At 40.9% G+C, this 22,003-nt stretch overlaps 1 protein-coding gene across 1 annotated transcript; it reads left to right on the top strand.

Annotated features, from left to right (window-relative positions):
- The first annotated feature begins 17,342 nt into the window (after nt 1–17,342).
- Nucleotides 17,343–20,778, top strand: LOC140739255 (protocadherin alpha-C2-like). Its single transcript, XM_073067396.1, has one exon. It carries the CDS (start codon nt 17,498–17,500, stop codon nt 19,895–19,897), a length of 2,400 nt encoding a protein of 799 aa, XP_072923497.1. The 5' UTR covers nt 17,343–17,497; the 3' UTR covers nt 19,898–20,778.
- The last annotated feature ends 1,225 nt before the right edge of the window (nt 20,779–22,003 follow it).

Below are 22,003 nucleotides of genomic sequence, written 5' to 3'. Positions count from 1 at the left end.
AATCTGCATCCTGCTGCAGAATTAGAAATGCTTCCTCCCTATCCACAACTCCATCAATTTCGCGTCTTCTGTGAACTTAATCAAAAATGCAACATGCACATAAATAACATTAAATCATTTTAATGCAGGGGGTATCATGAACGAAGCGGATGAGCTTAGAGCGTGGATCAGTACTTGGAGCTAAGATGTTGTGGCCGTTACAGAGACTTGCATGGCTCAGGGGCATGAATGGCTACCTAGAGTGCTCGGCTTTAGATTTTTCCGTAAGGGGAGGCAGGGAGACAAAAGAGGTGGGGGCGTGGCACTGCTGATCAGGGCTATCGTCAGGGCTGCAGAAAAGGAGGAAGTCATGGAGGAATTGTCTGCTGAGTTTCATTGGGTGAAAGCTACAAATAGGAAAGGGTCAATAAATCTACTGGATGCTTTTATAGACCACCCAAGGGTAACAGGGGCACCGAGGAGCAGATAGAGAGAGAGAGATTCTAGAACATGCAGTAATAACTAGATTGTAGTGATGGGAGATTTTAATTTCCCCAATAGTAATTGGCACCACCCTAGATGGGGTTGAGATTGTTAGGTGTGTTCAGTAAGGGTTCATGACACAGTATGTAGATGAGCCTACAAGAGAAGAGGCTGTACTTGATCTGGTATGGGGAAATGAACCTGGTCAGGTGTCAGGTATCTCAGTGGGAGAGCATTTTGCAGATAGTGATCATACTTCTATCTCCTTTACATAGCATTGGAGAGGGATAGGAACAGACAAGTTAGAAAAGCGTTTAATTGGAGAAAAGGGGAAAAAAAGCTATCAGGCGGGAACTTGGAAGCGTACATTGGGAGCGGATGTTCTCAGGGAAATCTGCAGCAAATGTTCACGGGATATTTGCATGGCGTCCTGCATAGCTACGTTCCAATGAGGCAGGGTAAGGATGGTAGGGTACAGGAACCGCGGTGTACAAAGGCAGTTGAATATCAAGTCAAGGAGAAAAGAAAAGCTAACGAAAGTTTCAAAAAACTAGTTAATGATAGAGATCTAGAAAATTATAAGGCTAGCAGGAAGGAGCTGACGAATGAAATTAGGAGAGCCAGAAGGAGCCATGAGACGGACTTGGCGAACTTGATTAAGGAAAACCCCAATGCATTCTACAAGTATGTGGAGAGCAAGAGGAGAAGATGTGAGTGAAAAGGACCAATCAAGTGTGACAGTGAAAAAGTGTATATGGAACCGGAGGAGGTAGCGGAGGTACTTAATTAATATTTTGCTCCTGTGTTCACTACGGGAAAACACCTTGGTGATATTAGGGATTTTTTTACAACAGACTGAAAAGCTTGAGCACATAGACATTAAGAAAAAGGATGTGCTGGGGCTCTTGAAAAGCATCAAATTGGATAAGTCACCGGGACCGTAAGGGATATACTCCAGGCTACTGTGCGAAGCGAGGGAGGAGATTGTTGAGCCTCTGGCAATGATATTTGCATCTTCAATGGGGCCGTGAGAGCTTCCGGAGGATTAAAGGGTTGCATATTTTTCCCGTATTCATCAAAGGGAATAGAGATAGCCTAGGAATTTAGAAACCACTGAGACTTTCTTCAGATCCTGAAAGGCAGAATTTATGAACATTTGGAGAGGCACAAAATGAGTAGGAATGGTCGGGAAGGCTTGATCAAAAGCAGGTCGTGTCTTTCGAGCCTGATTGAAAATTTTGAAGATGTGACTAAACATATTGATGAAAGTAGAGCAGAAGATGTAGTGCATATGGATTTCAGCAATGTATTTGATAAGGTAACCCAAGCAAGGCATATTGAGAGAGTATGCAAGCATGGCATCCAAGGAGAGCTTGCTTTGTGCGTCAAGAACTGGCTTGCACACAGAAGGCAAAGAGTGGTTGCAAACGCGTCATATTCTGCATGGAGGTTTGTCACCAGTGGCGTGCCTTAGGACTCTGTTCTGGTACCCCTTCTCTTCGTGATGTTTTTAAATTACCTGGATGAAGAAGTGGAGGGATAGATTAGTAAATTTACTGATGAAACAAAGGTTGGGGTGTTGTGGATAGTGTGGAGGGCTGTCAGAGGTTACAGCGGGACATCGATTGGATGCAAAACTGGGCTGAGAAGTGACAGATAGAGTTCAACCCAAATATGTGTGAGGTGGTTAATTTTGGTAGGTCAAATATCATGGCAGAATATAGTATTAATGGTAAGAATCTTGGTGGCGTAGAGGTTCAAAGGGATCTTAGGGTCCGAGTCCATAGGACACTCAAAGCTGCTGCGTAGGTTGACTCTGTGATTAAGAAAGCATACGGTGTATTGTCCTTCATCAAACATGGGATTAAGTTCAAGAGCCGAGAGATAAAGTTACCGCTATATAGGACCCTGGTCAGATCCCACTTAGAGAACTGTGCTCAGTTTTGATCACCTCACTACAGGCAGGATGTGGAAACCATAGAAAAGGTATAAAGGAGTTTTACAAGGATGTTGCCCGGATTGAGGAGCCTGCCTTATGAAAATACGTTGAGTGAACTTGGACTTTTCTCCTTGAAACTCCTGATAGAGGCGTATAAGATGATGAGAGGCATTGATCGTATGGATAGTCAGAGGCCTTTTCCAGGGCTGAAATTGCTAACACGAAAGGACACAGTTTTAAGGTGCTTGGACGTTGGTACTGAGGAGAGGTCAGGGTAAGTTCATTACGCAGAGTGGTGGGTGCCTGGAATGGGCTGCCGGCGATGGTAGTGGAGGCAGATACAATAGGGCCTTTTAAGAGACGCCTGGATAGGTACATGAAGCTTAGAAAAATGGAAGGCTATGGGTAACCCGAGGTAATTTCTAAAGTAAGTACATATTCGGCACAGCATTGTGAGCTGAAGGGCTTGTATTGTGCTGTATATTTTCTATGTTTCTGTTAAATCCTTCACATATATCACTGAAGCAAATTTCCCAGCAGTTCCTTATAACAGTACAAACAACCGTCCATTCAGGAAAAAAAAGAATGTTTCACAATTGTTCTCTGCCTTTTTTCGGACCAGTTAGTTAACTCACCTTGTAACCTAGGTGCCTGAACTTTCCGGGCGATTTTACCATGTTGTACGTTTTCCAGCGCCTCGCAAAATACCATATAAATATTTAACAGTTTAATTAGAAACGTACGACGCTCTAGGTCTCTTCCACGCCTCAGCTCTGACCTCTGCCCCAGCCACCTCGAGGATGCGACCCTCGCCGCCTGCAGTAACCGACGGCCCCAGTAGGCCAGTATTTTATGCATTCTGCTGACCTCAGGTCCACATATCTCGACTCTTGTTTCGGCCCCTCCCAACTATATCCTTTTATCTTCACACGCTCTCTATTCCCTTTCATTTTCATGACCAATGCCGTTTTATTTTCACACGTCATAAATGGCTTCATATTCTCTACTAGTTTATTCACAACAGACCTAATCAGTTTCCCTCCACAGCCACAGTCCTCCGGTTATCAGAAATGGTAATTAGCTTCAATGTTGTTTTTGTTTTCTTTCAGCACCTCCCAGCCCTCTAAGCCAGTGGTGTAGCTATAGACACTCGCAAGGGCCCCAGTGATGCCTACCATTCTGCTGGCTACATGGAACTGTCCAAGTTTCAAGACTAAACAGTAACGCTCCAAAAAGTCTTCCCCACTACATTGATCATATATTTTTGATAGACCCTGCAACAACACTTAGCTGGTCAATTTCATCAACCTCTGTCCAACTTTAACACTGCCTTGAATTTTAGATGGTCCATTTCTGACAACTCTTACACTTTTTTTCACCTCTGTCTCCATCTCTAGTGACAAACTATCTACCGACATCTTTTCAAAACCAACTCACTTACAGTTGCCTTGACTATGGTCTTTCCCCCGTTGTCATTGCAAACGTACTAAGAGTTAATACACCTGCCCTTCACCAGCTCCATCACCACCATTCTGAGCAGTAAATAATCCTTCCACTATGTCCGTTCTTCTCCTGAGGCTGTCGAGGATACCGGATTTATTACATCTGGTGCTTCTTCAGCGGCCTCTTCAACATTGGTGATACTCGACGCAGACTGCAGGATTATTTTATCGATCACCTTCACGCCAGCTTCCAAAGCAACTATAATCCTTTAGTGGCCAGCCACTACATTTCAGCGTTCTATCCCCACGCCGAAATATCTGTTCTTTCCCCGGACCCTGCCAACATTATCCGTTGTTTCCTGTAGTATTCAGGGATAGACCTCACATGGCCTTTAGGACGTCCACCATAACTCTTGGAAATCTCCCGAGCACCTACATCTTTAATTCGCTATTATCTACTTGGTGTAGATGATCAGTATATCCATCTCTAAAGTCACTATACGCCATGTCCTATTCCTCAGTGAATACAGGGGATAAATATAAAGTTAGATTCTCACCCGGCTTGTTATATGTCTGCACATAAAATATCTCTTTGGTCCCTAAAATCGTCCACTCTTACCCTCAACATCCCTTTACTTCAGGTCCTTTCCTGCATAGGTTTTATTCCTCTCAGTAATAACATTCGTTCATTGCTGTTGTTGCGACATATCATGCCAGTCTTGTTTCTATCAGGTAAGTCTTTCAACAGCACTTGTCCAAATTCACCATCTTTCCATCTTTTATTCTTACCCTTATCATAAAATGCTGCTCCTGAGCTCAACTGCATTCGAATCCAACTTCTGAAATTTATTTTTAGCCATAGACATCTACCCACAATCTACCATGCCATTTCCGTTTTTCCACTTTTGATATCAGCCTTACCGCAATGCCGGATCTTAAAATGATGCTTAATATTACCCATTACAACAATTATCGTTTAGCTGTGGCCGTTGTCTCCACATGTATCTTAACCAACATTTGCAACACTTGATCGATTCAGTTTCCTGCGGTGCGATTTTTGAGAAGTTGGATTCGAATGCAGTTGAGCTCAGGAACTCACCCTATCCAGCTTAGTTACTCTCCGTACACTTTTACATTCCACTCTGATTTTTGTACCCTGGAACATTGTCGTAATTTGCTTCACTCAAACTTGGGTCTGTGATTTCAATAATTAGATGCGCCAATCCATGCTCTCCGATCATCTTGTTTATTTGTGAGACATCGTGTATGAAAGCTGTTGAGCTCTCCAGTTGTTTTCGCACAGGCGCTACACCCACCCCACCCTACTCCCCTCCCCACCGCCGTCGAATTACTGCTATATGCATTGCCAACAAGATATACTTATATATTTTAAGATTATGTCAACCTCTCCACCTATCACAATGCACTTGACAATTTCATTGTTATGCAAAGTTAATTCAAACTTTCCTGAGTTGCGTACATTGTTACAGTTTCGATTGCACGATTTTTGTGTAAGTCTCACTTGCCCCAGAATTCATGTCCATCAACGATGTAATTAATTTTCTATCTTATGCGCATGCTCATTGTCCATGAACTGTCTCGCTAATCAACTTTCTATACCCTTGCTAGCATAAAACATACAGCATTGGATAACAGGCTCTTTAACCGTATGCTTAACACCGCAATTTTACACTACAGGACTTCATCTCTAGGTCTACCTGATTTGTGCATACCAAACTCCAGCTGTTTTGTCCTGGTTCAAGCAAATTCTATAACTAACCCTAGCCACCCCTTACTCTGCCACTGGGAAGTCAACAGACCATTTTGGATTCTTACCCTGGACCATAGAAATATTAGTTTGTTCCTCTCAATAGAATCCCATACTAGTAGCAGACAAGGAGGTTTCTTCGGACTCTTTTTCATTAAACATGGTACGACAAACTAGGTTGCTGCTATCCTCTGATAGACCATCTCCACAATATTATCCAAAATTATATAGCTGTTTGAGTGTCGAATGGCCGCAGTCCATTCTAGCAGCACGTGACTACCTTTATTTTGAGTCCTGGTTATTTCTATTTTTTTCTCTCCGTTACTTGCTGCATTCCCATCGTTAACAGTACCTTCTGCCGTATTTCTCCAGATCAGGGATTTACAGTGAGATCAAATGCAGCTCCGGAATTTAGGTGAACGCTTACAGAACCAGAAGTCACTATATTAAAGTTTGTTCTTCAGAATGCGGGATTTCAGGATCATTTGAAGTCTGTGCGATGTCAATATCCTACAGAAGGCTGTGCGTAAAAATGACATAAGAACATAAGAAATGGGAGCAGGAGTAGTCATCTGGCCCGTCGAGCCTGCTCCCCCATTCAGTAAGATCATGGCAGTTCAGGCTTTGGACAAATCTCTACTTACCTGCCTTTTCACCTTAACCCTTAATTCCCTTACTAATCAAAAATCTATCCAACCTTGTCTTAAATTTATTTATGGTGGTAGCCTCCATTGCTTCATTGGTAAGAGAATTCCACAGATTCACCACTCTCTGGGAAAAGCAGTTCCTTCACATCATCATACCAGTGGTAACAAATTTCCTGCCTCTATCTTATCTATCCTTTTCATCATTTTATATGTTTCCGTAAGATCTCCTCTCATCTTCTGAATTTCAGCGAGCACAGTCCCAGGAAACTCATCTCTGGAATCAAGTTGGTGAACCTCCTCCGCACCGCTTCCAAATTTAGGAGATCCTTCCTAAAGTAAGGAGACCAGAACTGCAAGCAGTATTCCAGATGCAGTCTCGCTAGCACGCAGTATATCTGCAGAAAAACCTCCAAGTTCTTAAATTCAAACCCTCTAGCAACAAAGGCTAGCATTCCATTTGCCTTCTTAATAACCTGCAGCACCTGCAAACCAACCTTATGTGATTCATGTACAAGCACTCACAAGTACCTCTGCACAGCAGCAGGCTACATTTTTTTTACCATTTAAATAATAATATGCTGTTTCATTTTGCCTTCCAAAGCGGATGACCTCGCATTTACTGACACTGTACTCCATATAGCAGACCTTTGCCCAATCACTTAACTTATTTATGACTCTCTGCACACTCTCCGCATCTTCTGCACAATTTGATTTTGCAATCAATTTAATATCACCAACCTTAGATAGACCACACTCAGTCCCTTCTTCCAGATCGTTAATGTATATCGTGAACAGTTACGGGCCTAGCACTGACCACTGCGGCACAACGCTCAGTACTGTTTGTCAACCAGAGCAACACCCAGGTATTCCAACTCTCTGTTACCCATGATAATACATCACCTCCAACTCGATGCATCCTTATCTTAAGGATAAGTCTTTTATGTTGCTGATTAGGAATAGTCAACGTGGCTTTGTCAAGGGCAGGTTGTGCCTTACGGGCCTGATTGATTTTTATTTTTTGTTTTGCGGATGTGACTAAACACATTGATGAAGAAAGAGCAGTAGATCTAGTGTATATGGATTTCAGCAAGGCATCTGATAAGGTACCCCATACAAGGCTTATTGAGAAAGTAAGGAGGCATGGGATCCAAGGGGACATTGCTTTGTGGATCCAAAACTGGCTTGCCCACGGAAGACAAAGAGTGGTTGTAGACAGGTCATATTCTGCATGGAAGTAGGTGACCAGTGGTGTCCCTCAGGGATCTGTTTTGGGACCCTTACAGATTTTTATAAATGACCTGGATGAGGAAGTGGTGGGATGGGTTAGTAAGTTTGCTGATGACACAAAGGTTGGAAGTGTTGTGGATAGTGTGCAAGGCTGTCAGAGGTTACAGCGGGATATTGATAGGGTGCAAAACTGAGCTGAGAAGTGACAGATGGAGTTCAACCCAGGCAAGTGTGCAGTGGTTCATTTTGGTAGGTCAAATATGATGGCAGACTATAGTATTAATGGTTAGACTCTTACCAGTGTGGATGATCAGAGGAATGTTGGGGTCAGAGTCCATAGGGCGCTCAAAGCAGCTGTGAAGGTTGTCTCTGTAGTTAGGAAGGCATATGGTGTATTAGCCTACAAATCTTGGAATTGAATTTAGGAGCCGAGAAGTAATGTTGCAGCTATACAGGACCCTGGTCAGACCCCTTTTGGAGTTCTCTGCTCAGTTCTGGTCGCCTCACTACAGGACGGATGTGGAAGCCATAGAGGAGATTTACAAGGATGTTGCTTGGATTGGGGAGCATGCCTTAATGAGAATAGGTTGAGATAATTCAGCCTTTACCCCTTGGCGTGACGGAGGATGAGAGGTGGCCTGACAGAGGTGTATAAATTGATAAGAGGCATTGATCGTGTGAATAGTCAGAGGCTTTTTCCCAGGGCTGAAATCGTTGCCACAAGAGGACACAGGTTTAAGGTGCAGGTAAGTAAATACAAGGGAGACGTCAGGGGTAGGTTTTTTACTGAGAGAGTGGTGAGTGCGTGGAATGAGCTGCCGGCATGAGTGGTGGAAGTTGATACGGTAGGGTATTTTAAGAGACTTTTGGATAGGTACATGGAGCTTAGAAAAATAGAGGGCTATAGTAAGCCTAGTAATTTCCAAGGTAGGGGCATGTTCGGCACAACTTTGTGGGCCGAAGGGCCTGTATTGTGCTGTAAGTTTTCTATGTTTCTGTGTTTCTCTGTTGCACTGTGTGGAATGCCTTCTACAAATTCAAGTACAGTAAATAAAGTCCATTCGTTCCCCTCTGTCCACTGCCCTCGTTATATCCTGAAAGAACTCCATTACGTTTGTCAAACAGGACCTGATTCTACGCTACGTCTCCCGAATGAATCAATGTCTTTCCACATGCCTCGCTATTAATTCTTTAATGATATCTTCAAGCATTTTCCCAACTACTGATTTTAAACTAATTGGTGTATACGTGGCTTTTGTTTATGTCCTTTTTTGAACAATGGCATAGCATTTGCCGTCTTCCAATTCGACGGGACCTGCCCATAGTCCAGATAATTTTGGTAAATTGTCAACAAAGCCTCGACTATACCTCTTTAGTGATCGCTATTGTATGGAGGACCTCACCTTCCCTCGCATTCCTAACATCTATCTTTGGCATCTTAGATGTGTCCTCCGCTGTGAAGAGCGACACGAAATAGTCATTCAAAGTCTCGGCTATGTCCTTGTTACTAAATATTATTTCCACCAAGGGACCTACATTCACTTTAGTCACCCTTTTCCACTTTATATTATTATAAAAACTTTTTCTATCCGTTTTTATAGTTTGTGCTAGCTTCTTTTCATAGCCTAGCTTCCTTTTCTTTATTGATCGCTTAGTGGCACTTTGTTGCTTTTTAAACTATTTTCATTGTTCTAGTTTCGTACTACTCTCGGCGACTTAGTATGCACGAGCTTTAAGTTTGATGCCTTCTTTTATCTCCTTAGTTACCCAAGGCTGGCTTTCTCCACCCTTACTGTCCTTGCTTTTTACTGGATTATACTTTGGTTAAGCACCGTGAAAAATCTCTTTGAAAAATGCTCTTTTACAAGGATGTTGCCGGGACTTCAGAAACTGAGTTACTGAGAAAGGTTGAATAGGTTAGGACTTTATTCCCTGGAGCGTAGGAGAATGAGGGGAGACTTGATAGAGGTATATAAAATTATGATCCCAATCCTCTCCACCCTACAACCCCATTCTTGTAATTGCCATTAAATCATACCTCTTTGTATTGATTTGTACTACGTGTTCACTGGCTTTGTTTCGGCTACTACGGACATGCAAATAAAGTGCTCTTACACGCATTGTGCTTTTAAAATCTTGTAATCTTTTACGCTTTTTCACTTGACTTTTCTTCACACCACTCTCACTTTTTTTCTTTTGCCACACTTTTCTTTTTTTACATTATCCATGTGTCTCCAATCTGTTGAACCCACCTCCTACTATTTAGTTTAAACCCCTATCCACAGCTCTAAATGTGCGATTCGCTAGGATCCGGGTCCCATCACGGTTCAGGCGAAGCCCATTCCATTGGTACAGCTCCCTTCTTCCCCATTACTGGTATCAATTTCCCATTCAAACCCACTACCCCCACAGCAATCCTTGAGCCACGCATTTAACTCAGACCACCTACGCCCGTAGACCGCCCTCCCCCAATAGTATGTGAAGTTGAACACATATTAGTGAAGGGAACGGCTACAGGTGAGGCCTACACTGCTTGTGCGTTTCCACTCATTCTCCTGATAATCACCCACTTACCCGTCTCCTGCAATCTAGGGGTGACTACCTCCCTATAACTTCTGTTTATCACCTTTTCGTTTCCCCGTATGAGTCGAAGGTCATCGAGCTTCAGCTCCATTTCCTTAATATCTTAACTCAAGAGATGAAGCTCGGTGCACCTGGTACAGATGTGTTTATTTGGGGGACTGGATGTCTCCCAGATGTTCCACATCCAACACACAGTACAAAACACGGCGCCTGGAGCCATTCTCACTAAACACTTACGTCCTAACAGATGGGAAACGGGCAAATAAGAACAGTGGAGAGAATCCTGCCAGACACTTTACCTCGCTCAAGCCTAATCTCGACTAAGCCTGATGAGCCAAAGCCACTGGAAAATTCGCACACTCACAAGAATGCCCGTTCGGCTTGCACGTGTTATTTTTAATGAACCTTTCTAACGAACCACTGTTGTTGATTTGTTGCTCCTCAACTCAGAGAAACTGATAAGAAGCTTTGCCCCTGGACTGATGTCCTGATTGAAAGGTAACTATTTTTCCGTCTACCTTGATATCGATTGTGCAACTCATAGAAAATTGCTGCGAAGCTCGGCCTTTTCAATCTTGAACTCAGACCTGACTGGCAGGCAGCTCTGAGAAATAGGAACTTGAACAAAATTTAAAAATCGAAACAGAAACCGGCAAATTGTGTTAATATTGTCGCTGGGGCTCACGTACACTTGACCAGTACAGATTTAAAGGCGAAACTTACAGAAAATATAACAAAGTGGGCCACACACAATGATTATGTCGGGCAGGCAAAATTAAATAGACGGCACAAGGAAGAGATAAGGACATAAATCATTTTGTGTTTTCAACGAGAGGACTGATCTACATGTTATTGATGAAGATCGAAAATGATGAAAGCGACACAGGATTGAGTAGCCTTGAGGTTTAAATGCAAAATTTAATAAGGTACAAGCAATATGGCTCACACCAGAATGGAGCTGCAGATTAATTATAATGAAATATGACACTGGCTTGGGTGTCTCAACCATTTCAAAAATGAATTTTAGCGACAATTTTAAGATACTAAAATGAAGCCTGCAGAAATTATACTGGAGAAACGATAACTTCTCTGAGAATAACATTCGATATAGTGAAGCACAACAAGCAGCAGATCACTTTGGCTTGTAAAAATGGGTGAACCAGCATTTTGGGGCGTAATTGGCTGGGATAGCTACAACTTGATTGGAGATCCATCCACCATCTTCACGCCCCAAGCCCTGCAAAAGGGTTAAATGGAGTGTCATTGAAAAAGATACTAGATAATGCCTCAGCATTATTCAAGAATGGTACCGGAAAACCGAAACATATCAAGGATAAAATAGTGTAAAATGAAAATGTCACACCCAAGTTTTACAAAACCCCTTCTGGTTCCTTAGATCATCATTAATAAAGAAGCCAGTGAGCGAGATCACGTGGAGTCTAAAGGAATTCTGTCCAAAATTGACTACAGCCCATGGTCAACGCCAAGAGCCCCAGTAGCCAAGACGAATGAGTCTGTCAGGATTTGTGATTATTTAAATGTTTCCATCAATCCAGTACTGATAGTAGATTATAACCTCTGTCCAGGATAGAGTATATCGTTGCAAACTGTTCTAGAGGAAAAGTGGACTAAATGTTACTTAGATGACATCATTGTTGCCGGTAACGATGACAAAAGACATCTCCCAAATCTCAAAAATGTGTTAAAATGATTAGAAGATTATGGACTCAGAGCACGAGACAACAAGTGTGAGTTCTTTAAACCAAGCATTACTTACTGTGGTCAAACCATAGATGTATATTCAGTATACAATGGTGCTGAGGAAATTCAAGCAGTGATGAAAGCCAGCATGTCGCAGTTTCCGGTCGTTTTTGTGATTTGTCTATACTTATAACAGGCTTCTGCCAAACTTAACAACTGTACTCACCCTTTGAACGCATTAATATAGATCGTGAAGGAATGGCAATGGGCAAAGCAGCGGGAGGTTACTTTCGAGTAGGTTTAAGGAAATGATGACGTCAGGCACCGTAATCACACTTTATAATCCATATTGTCCGGAGAAGCTTGCCATGCTTTATTCGGGATGACAACACGGCCAGAACAATGGTGTCCAGAGCTGTCGGAACCATCTCCTGCAGTCCCACAGTCAGCTCATACAACTACCGCGGAGGAGCCCCCAGAACCTGAAATTGTTTCACAGCCGCAATTCTCAACTGCCAAGGAGAGTGAACATCCTCCCCTTGCCAGGAAAGGCGTTATCCCACAAGAGAAAGAAATCACCCACTGCGATTAAATCTTTAAGCCCGAATGGGGCACTTTAAAATGTCCTATACTAAAGTGCCCACAATTTTTGCGCTTACTGTATTTGTCAACGTGGAGCGGAAAACGAGTTTGTAAATTTGGCAGACGCAAAAGATGTTGGGAAAGACGAGGGTGGATCGCCCCGGGAGGGTTGGGGGTTAAGTGATAGACAAAAACTACCCCGGGCGGGGATGGCGCGTGTGCAGACGAACCTTGCCCTGAGGGAACAGGTAAGGTCAGTTGATTACAAAAAAAGTTTTCAAAATACGTGAATGGCATAAGTTATCAAGCCACACGTCAGAAGTGCGTTCCTCGCGTAAAATAATAAACAAACTACTCGAGTTTGGCCGGCTTCCTGTTTCCTTTCAAGTATTTTAATACTTTCGAGTTACATACATTACAGAGATGGCTAACGACTTCAGTAGAACTCGCACCTCTGACATTCCACTTTGCATCGTCGGCACAGCAATGGAAACTGCGCGTGATTTCAAGCTGCCTGGAGTGCACACTTCGAACAACCACTGATGGTCCCAGAATACATCCTACACAATCATGAAAGCTCTCCAACGCATCTACTTTTTGATAAGGCTAAAGCGAGCTCCACTATACACATCTATACGCGGGTCCTTCTAAAGATACACAATACAGAGCATCCTAACATGCTTCATCAATCAAGGATACGGAAAATGCAATGTGATCTCACATTAATCACCGGCACCAGCTTACCCACGATCAAGGACATACAGTATTTACAGAAAGATGCTGGAAACTGCCAGTAACATCATGAAGTATCCCACCCATAAACTCTTTGTCCCAGTCCCATGAGGGATGAGGCTACGATGCATCCACGCCAGAATCAGACTTAAAAATATTTATAGTCACTAAACAGTATGGCTGATCAACGACTCCAGCTGCTACCCACCCCTTCATATGACCCTACCACCACCACTTTATCATTTCTTGTCAGTCACTTTATGTATCTCCATTTTATGGACATGCAACCAGTCTATGTTTATAAACTATCTTATGCGTTGAAATTTATTGTGTTTTATTTATAATTATTATGTTCTTTATATTCTTGTGTTTTCTGCACTGCATCGGATCCAGAGTAACAAGTATTTTGTTCTCCTTTATGCTTGAGTACTGGATATGACATTAAACAATATTGCATTATGAATCCTGAGTTTGGAAGCATGGATAAATAAGTTTTACATTTAGCTGTAGTGAATAGCCTGGCCAGGTAAACAAAAATCTACTTGAAAATTCGTAGAATGCCTAGAATGGCGACCAAAAGGGAATGTATCTACTGCAGGTATTCATCGGAATTTCTCAAACTAGTGTTCTTCATGATTCCTGCGAATTTTCGGTTTCCTCCGAAATCTGAAAGACGTGAAGATAGCAGGTAATGTATTATGATATTCATATTTTATGGCTGATAACTAGATGCCATTTTGATAAAAAGCGCATGCAGGGATTTCCCTGTTAATTAGCAATTAACAATCAGCTCTGTATTCACAATAGTCTTTTCATTTTGCATTCAACTTTATCAGTGTTGTATCACCTGCGAGTTCAAAAATACTTGAGAAATGTTTTAACAAAAAATGCATGCATTGTTCTTGGTCACACTGGTAAACTATGGAAACGGTAAATGCTCTATATCGTTCCCTTCCCTGTCTGTTCAAGCCCCTGACGAGATGCCTCTTCAACGGTTCTACCTGTTTCCATCTCTTTCTCTGGCAGCGGCTTTCAGGTGCTATTGGTACCATTATCTGTGTACTTAATTGCCTCGTACATCTCCTTTAAATTCCACCCTTAACAGAAAGTTATTTGATATTTCCACCAGGAGATTACCATTCTGTTCACTTACTCCAACCATGTGTCTCTTGATTTTATGTATTTCCATCGGGTTATCACTCAGTCTCTAATGCTACCGAAAAACCAGAACAACTTGGTTCAGCATCTCATTTTTGCTACTATTCTCATATTTAGATAAAGAATCCATGTGCACGTATCGTACATCTTGTCCAAAGCCTTCATTTCCTCCCTGTAATATGGAGAGCAGAACTTCACACAATCCCCAAAATATTGTCCAGCTAAAGTTTTATACTATTTCAACATTACTTCCCGAGTTTATGCAAACAACCCCACCCCCTAAAGGCAAATATGACATAGATTTTCTTTACTACCTTAGGAGATTGTTACACTTCTTGTTTTTTATGAATTCTACAAACCAACCATCTTTCTTCTTTAACGAATGACCGACATGCGTCATTCGTTGTTAGCAAAAAAATTCTGCGTATGTTTAAGAGCTCTTAGGTTTATGTGCCGAGAAGTGATCACACAGGCAAATCTTATCAACCGCGTATCAATTAACTCCATTGGCAATGGGACGGTACATCTTGTGGAATCCATGTTTGTAGGAAAGTTTCGGGATGTTTGCTAAACCATTTAATTCTACGAATGTAACCATGTCTGACCTTTACCATACCAGTATATGCGATAGTTCTCCCAACTAGATATTGTCCCCATTCCCCCGCTATGCAATGACGCCTTTCAATATCTCGTTGGACTGGGAGAGTTTTGACACAAAGTAGTTGGCCAGCCAATCTGTATAATTGTTATTATACAATTATTTTGCGATTCTGCTGCGACAGAATTAGCTCCAAGTCTATGGATCGTGTTTAAGAATTAAACGGTTTAGTTTGAGCTCACATATAGATCGTACATTTAGGGGTGAAGGCCTTCCTTTGAAAGCAACATTCGCAAAAGACGAACTGGAGTTTGGCATTTAGAACTGAAGAGGTTCTTTAAATTTATAAGAATGAACATTCTCAGAGTTTATATAAGCAGCTGAATTTCACTTCCAGCTTTCATCTGGTATTTGAATACTGTTTTGTCTCTGATTTCAACATTACTGCAAGTGCAACGTCTGCGCCACCGTCCTAAGTTGTCTCCGTGCGTAAAAATGATGTTGGCGGGTGTGAAACTAGTCATTTCGTCCTGTTTTCTATTTCTTGAAATTTATGGTGGACTGTTTTGGCTAACAAAAGAAACGGGGACACGATGATTCAAACCAGAATATTGGTAATTCCACGATGAACAATGTAATTCAAGATAACCCAAGACAGGTAAGTCCACTTGAGTGCATAACAAGACTGAATGAGGACAAAAGGGCGCACTGCGGGGAGCAAGGAAAACGCAGTACAATTTGTACTCGATTAAAGAAATCGGGGAAAGAAACAGAAGATGGTGCAGCTGTGGCTGTAGATGATAATACAATGATTGGATGAGTTCAATATACTTGAAGGATATGAGCACATGTTACCATAATATTTAAATAATGTACAGAGCTTATTTGATTATAACCATTATTGAATTAACTTTAGTTGAGATGGCCGAATCATATGTTCCATCTTTGTAATGGTTACTTCCTATGAAAGCGAATTTAAGCAAGAATCTAAACATGTTTGCTTCGTGGATACTACTCCTTGTTTTAAAAAGATACTATTTGATATAAGATAAATACATCGTGCTTCCCATTGGACTTATTCATTATTTGGACAGAGCCCTTTAGGAAGAAGTGAAGAATACTTAGTAAAGCTTGAAGTAATTGAAATGTGACATCAATTTACCAAAATATATATAGACCAGTTCTTAAGTTAAAAATAAATTTTTTTACAGGTTAGGTCCTGCATTTTTTTCTTATTTTGGGAAAAGTCCTCTTTCGGGCCAATATTGACATTTAAAGACAAAAAAAAAATAACGGAACATCTGCATTTCCAGCAGAGGGCAGCTCCGTCTGCATAGATTTGTGATTTCCCCGAGCCAATTTTTCTTCAGTACAAAGCACTGAAAACAAATGTTACTGCGAAACAAAGCCATCAAACCGAAAATTTCTAAAACTACGCACTGCCATCATAGTTCTAAATCAAAATGTGTTATTGCTATTTCCTTTCAATCCAGTCAGTATTTCTGTTCCCGGTGCTGTCGTTAAATAGCAATTCACTGAATCCTATTTCAAACACTGATTGTCAATGTGGTTTCTATGTAGCATGAAGGCGCAGTCGTAATATTTATACATTCTAGCTTTTATGCGCGCTTGCGCGCACACACACACACACACACACACACACACACACACACACACACACACACACACACACACACACACACACACACACACACACACACACACACACACACACACACACACACACACACACACACACACACACACACACACACACACCGCGCTGCTGAATTCGAATTGCGTTTCAATCTTAACCAAAGACGGAAAGAATAGTGAGTCCTTTTGCAGATTTCTGATTGCAGCACTGAATATTTTATTTTGAGCAAACAATAAAAATCATGGAACTGTAGGTATTAAATTGAGGAAATACCACACTTAAAAAAAAGAGGTACTCTCTTCACCTTCAGTGTAATTAATAAGATTTTTCCCAAATTATAGGCCATTCCTTCATTTATAAGCTTACAATTAATCTGCACCTTCAGGTAAAAAGAAACAGATATTTTATACCTGTGAGTGTAACATGTAATTTTAATCAAACGACGAGGTAGTGTTCAGTTTGAATTGTTCAAGCATTTTGAAAGTCTTACCTTAATTAAATAATGTTATAATGGTGCGAACAATAGTCGGAATTAAAAGAAAATGTGTTGAAATTTATATGCAGAAGCTACACACTGGCCGTTACTAAAGGAAGAATTACACTATTTTAAATTGACATGCATAATGGAAACGTGGTTATAAAAATCGGATCACCACGCGTGATTGTGATTTTTCGTTGAACAGTTTTAAATACTGACGAAATAAAATGCAAACAAGTCTGCTTTAAGAAACCCCTGCTGCCCTCTCTTTGTTTCGCTCTCGGCCAATGAGAACCCATGACGTTGCAAGGGATCTACCCCCACCATAATTATCAAGCACCCACTAGAACATCCGGCAGATAGACGGCGTCTGCGTTTACAGCATGCAGCTGTTATAAGAAATATTAATGAGGTTTGTTTCGAGGAGCTCCACGTTGATACTTCGGTGCAAGATCTTCCTCTGGGAGAAAGATTCAAGTGCTTCAGATTCGACATAAATAAAAACAGACTCTATATTCAGGCAATGGCGACTGCTTATGGTACAGGGGCATATTTGATAGTTTTACTTAATCTTATCAAGGTGGCTTTCGGACAAATTAATTACTCTATTTCGGAAGAATTAGAGATTGGTGCCGTGGTCGGAAATATTGCTAATGATCTGGTGATGGACGTTCGTGAATTATTACTCCGAAAACCACAGCTGATTCTTCGCGGGGGGAGACAATATTTCGAGGTAAATACACAAAGCGGACTTTTATTTGTCAATGAACGAATCGACAGGGAACAGCTCTGCAAGGAAGTTTCAACTTGTTCTATTCGATTTGAAATCGCGATGGTAAATCCGGACGAAATATTTCCCGTTGAGGTGACGATATTAGATAAAAACGACCATTCGCCGATTTTCCCAACGGACGTAATTGCTCTGCAGCTCTCTGAATTACTCACACCAGGAGCGCGCTTTCCTCTTGAGAGCGCGCATGATCCGGACGTTGGTTTAAACTCAGTCGCTAATTACCACCTTAGCCTTAATGATTTTTTCAGCCTTAAGATTCAGACAAGGAAAGGCGGGAGGAAGATCGCTGAACTGGTTCTGCAGAAACATTTAGACCGCGAAACAAATCCGTATTTTCAATTGGTTTTAACGGCTGTAGATGGTGGGAACCCACATAGGTCAGGTACCACTCAGATTGATATTACTGTTACAGACATAAATGATAACGCACCTGCCTTCGATCAAGACATATATAAGACCAGGGTGTTAGAAAACTCACCCGTGGGCACCTTGCTGATAAAACTGCATGCAAGCGATTTGGATGAAGGCCTGAACGCTGAGTTTAAATATTCTTTTAGTAACTATGCATCCCCAAACGTACGTGAGTTGTTCATTTTGGACGCTGAAACGGGAGAAATCAAAATTAATGGCTTACTAGATTTTGAAACAACATTTGATTACGAGCTTGATGTACAAGCTGTGGACAACCTGCCAAATGTGGGACATGCTAAGGTTTTGGTTACTGTTGTTGATGCGAATGATAATGCTCCCGACATAAAACTGACTTCAGTAAATAATCTGATTTCAGAGAATGCGACAGTGGGTAGTGTAATTGCTGTATTTGAAGTAACAGATAGAGACTCTGGGGAAAACGGGCTCGTTCACTGTCAGATTTCAGAAAATATTCCATTTAAGATTGATACGATTTTGCCGAATCGCTATAAAATTATGACCGGAAAGAAACTTGATCGTGAAGCAATCTCACAGTATAACATATCAATTACAGCATGGGATGCTGGATCGCCCTCTCTTACTACAATTGAAACCATCAGCGTTTCAGTTTCCGATATAAATGACAATGCTCCACATTTTGTGCAGTCCTCATACGATGTCTATCTGATGGAGAACAATGTTCCAGGCCGATCTATTTTCTCAGTTACCGCGTTGGATCCTGATTTGGAAAACAATGGAGACGTCTCCTACTCTATTCTGGAAAACAAGCCACAACCATTGTCTGAGCCTTCTTCCTTTGCGGTAAGTTCGAAAAGCGGGAGCATATTCGCTCTGCGTTCCTTTGACTATGAACAAGTAAAGAATTTTCAAATCACAATTTTAGCCCGTGATGCTGGATCCCCGCCACTGAGCAACACCGCTATTGTTAAGATTATAATCTTGGATCAAAACGACAATCCTCCAATAATAATTTCTCCACCCGCGTGGAACAGTTCAGCAGCATTCTCAATAGTGCCGCATTCAATATTTCCAAACTCCTTGGTGACGAAGGTAATCGCAAATGATAAGGATTCCGGACAAAATGCACGGCTTTCCTTTGAGATAATTGAAGCTACCGATCTTAGTCTTTTCATCGTGGGCCGTCACACTGGAGAAATCAGAACAATCCGATCTTTTATAGCTGACGACAGCACTATACAAAACTTGGTAGTCCTGGTGAAAGACAGTGGTCAACCAAGTCTCTCCAGCTCAGTTACAATATGCTTATCGATCACAGCGAACAGCAGTGGAAGCCCTTCAAAGCCTGCAAAAAATCAGAAAAATGTAACATATTTTTCAGATCTTAATATATATTTAATATTTTTATTTGGATCAACAAGCCTCATTTTTCTTCTTATAATTATTTTATTGGTTGTCTTCAAATGCAAACAAGATCGAAGTAATTCTATTTATCAGAATTCTGCAGCGTGTTGTTGCTGTATGCAGAGGGATTCCAACGTTGTCTTTAGTAGAAGATCTGTTAGAAATGAATCACAAAATTATTATAAAGCTGGCCGTATGCTGGCTAATTCTGATCCTTGTCATTATACGGTTCGTTTATCACCGGCCTCATCCAAGAGTGATTTTCTATTTCTGTCGACTTGTCAGCCTACACTACCATTGAATGACGTTAGTGCTGATGATCTAGTTGTTAAATAGAGCATTGGAATGCAGTTTTGCTCTATGTTTAACGAGTGATCAACAGTTTGTAATGTTGTTCAGAAGAGGTCCTGTCTTGCTACAGACATTCTTCAGATTGATTTTCCATTGTTCCATTTGCCATCCATTAATTTCCTTCCGAAAAACAATGATACCTACGTGGCTTCCAGACTATATCTCTTGCATCTAGAACAATGATCGAGTTGAAATTTCAAAACTTTTATTCATAGTAGCAAAGTTTATATTCCATCATGGACGAAATTTTGTTTTAAAGCATGAACACCAAGAAAAATGTCTCCAATATAACGTACAGCAACGTTGCTGTTGTGCTTCAGACGAGCCAGAGAAGGTTTTTCGAGTGATTTTGTTAGGATGGTGGAAACGAAGTGAATATGAACATGGTGGTCTATTCTCACCTTCAAGCCAGTTCACTTTTGTCATGGAATAGCCTCAATATTATATTTCCACTTCATCACCTTACTTCTTAATGACCTCAGTGGCTTGAAATTTGCCTCCTTATTAAGTATATTGAACGGCTTGTCCTCCACAACTATCTATACAGAAATATGTAAGATCCCTGCCAAATGAATAAAAATATTTCTCACTGGTTTTCTGAAATGTCGAACCACAGCTTCTGCTTTCTAAAGAAAGACTGCTGAGGGATGTTTAAATAAGCTTACAGCGATAATTTACACAGATAATCCCTCTTTTTGAAGTAGCTCATTCGACTTCCAGTGACGAGCTGAGAGGGGAAAATGACCAAAGCCTGTTTTTGGGTAATTAATTGAGTTTCTTATGCAATAAGTTCTTATGTATACGTGATGTTGTTGTTTTGAAGTATGTTCCATTGCAGAACGATTGCACTTTCCCTTAAAAAGTAAAAAAACTGTTGAAAATAGACAATTTTGTGAGTAGTTTTTTGAATGAAGCTGAAATGAAATGCGGCAAAGGAAAAAAAATGTTTCAGTAATTGTTCTTGGATGTTCAATGTTAAGTCATTTATTTAGACCTACCTGAAGTAGCACATAATGACATATCATAAGAGCTTATGATATCTTAGACCAAGTAAGAAGAAAATAGTACAAAGATCAAAGCAGAGAAATATAAAAGTATGTTTACTAGAAACTCTCTGATTTATTTTGAGTACCCGAAGATTCAGAAAAGATATGGAGGGCATTTGTTTTGTTTTTAAGTAACAAATTGTTAGATTCAATAAAATGATTCCTGCGGTACATCAGCAATAACTGAACACATAATGAAGATAAATTAGACAGCAAGTCTGAAAATAAAAGGTGGCTTCATTCTCTACTACTATAGTCACACTCTAGAATCAACATGTATACTGAACGGAATGTCTCAGGGAATTCTGGAGACAATGCTGAAAATCGTTTGGCACCATTCTGCAATTTTTAAAAAAAAACTAGATCAAGTAGTGTTTTGAACTGTAGTTTCAAAATTGGCTAGAAATAAATCATGAAGTGTGGAAAACAGTAACATAAGCGTCAGTTTGGGGGGAAATGAGACAACAGAAATGTAACAGGCCTTTAATTTTGATTACTTTAAAGAAGGACATAACAGCTGCACAAGACTTCACTTGGAAAGGGGAATTTATTTTATGAGTGCATTTTGAATGTGTGGCATTTGTCTTTCCTAGGACAAAAGAGGCTGAACCGCCACTTGACCAATGTGTATATAACGATTGATGATGATAGAAATGTTAGAGAATGTTAAGATTTTCGTTGTGCTTGTTAGAAAAGTCCAAGAAATGAACATTTAAGGGAAAACGTGAGAGATAGGAGATTAGAAGTAATCTGATAGGTATTAGTTTCATGCCCTCAGAAAGAAATACATGAGGGTGAATGGAATGCGGAAAGCGCTGCCCTTAGAGAAGATGAGGGTGGATACCCTCACAGCATTTAAGAGGCATCTGGACATGTGACTGAATCGTCAAGGAATAGAACACCACAAAAGAAATGTGTATGAATGGGACTACTCTAGACAGGTGCAACTACGTGCAAGGAGATGGTAGACAGAAGTAACTCAGCTATAATGTTATAAACTCTTAAGAATTTGACTTTGAGAGGGATATCAGAATAATGGTAATAG

The sequence above is a fragment of the Hemitrygon akajei genome, chromosome 15, assembly GCF_048418815.1.
Source record: "Hemitrygon akajei chromosome 15, sHemAka1.3, whole genome shotgun sequence".
Classification (NCBI taxonomy): Eukaryota; Metazoa; Chordata; class Chondrichthyes; order Myliobatiformes; family Dasyatidae; genus Hemitrygon; species Hemitrygon akajei.
Note: the sequence above shows the minus strand (reverse complement) of the source record. Positions and strands in the feature narration are given on the sequence as shown.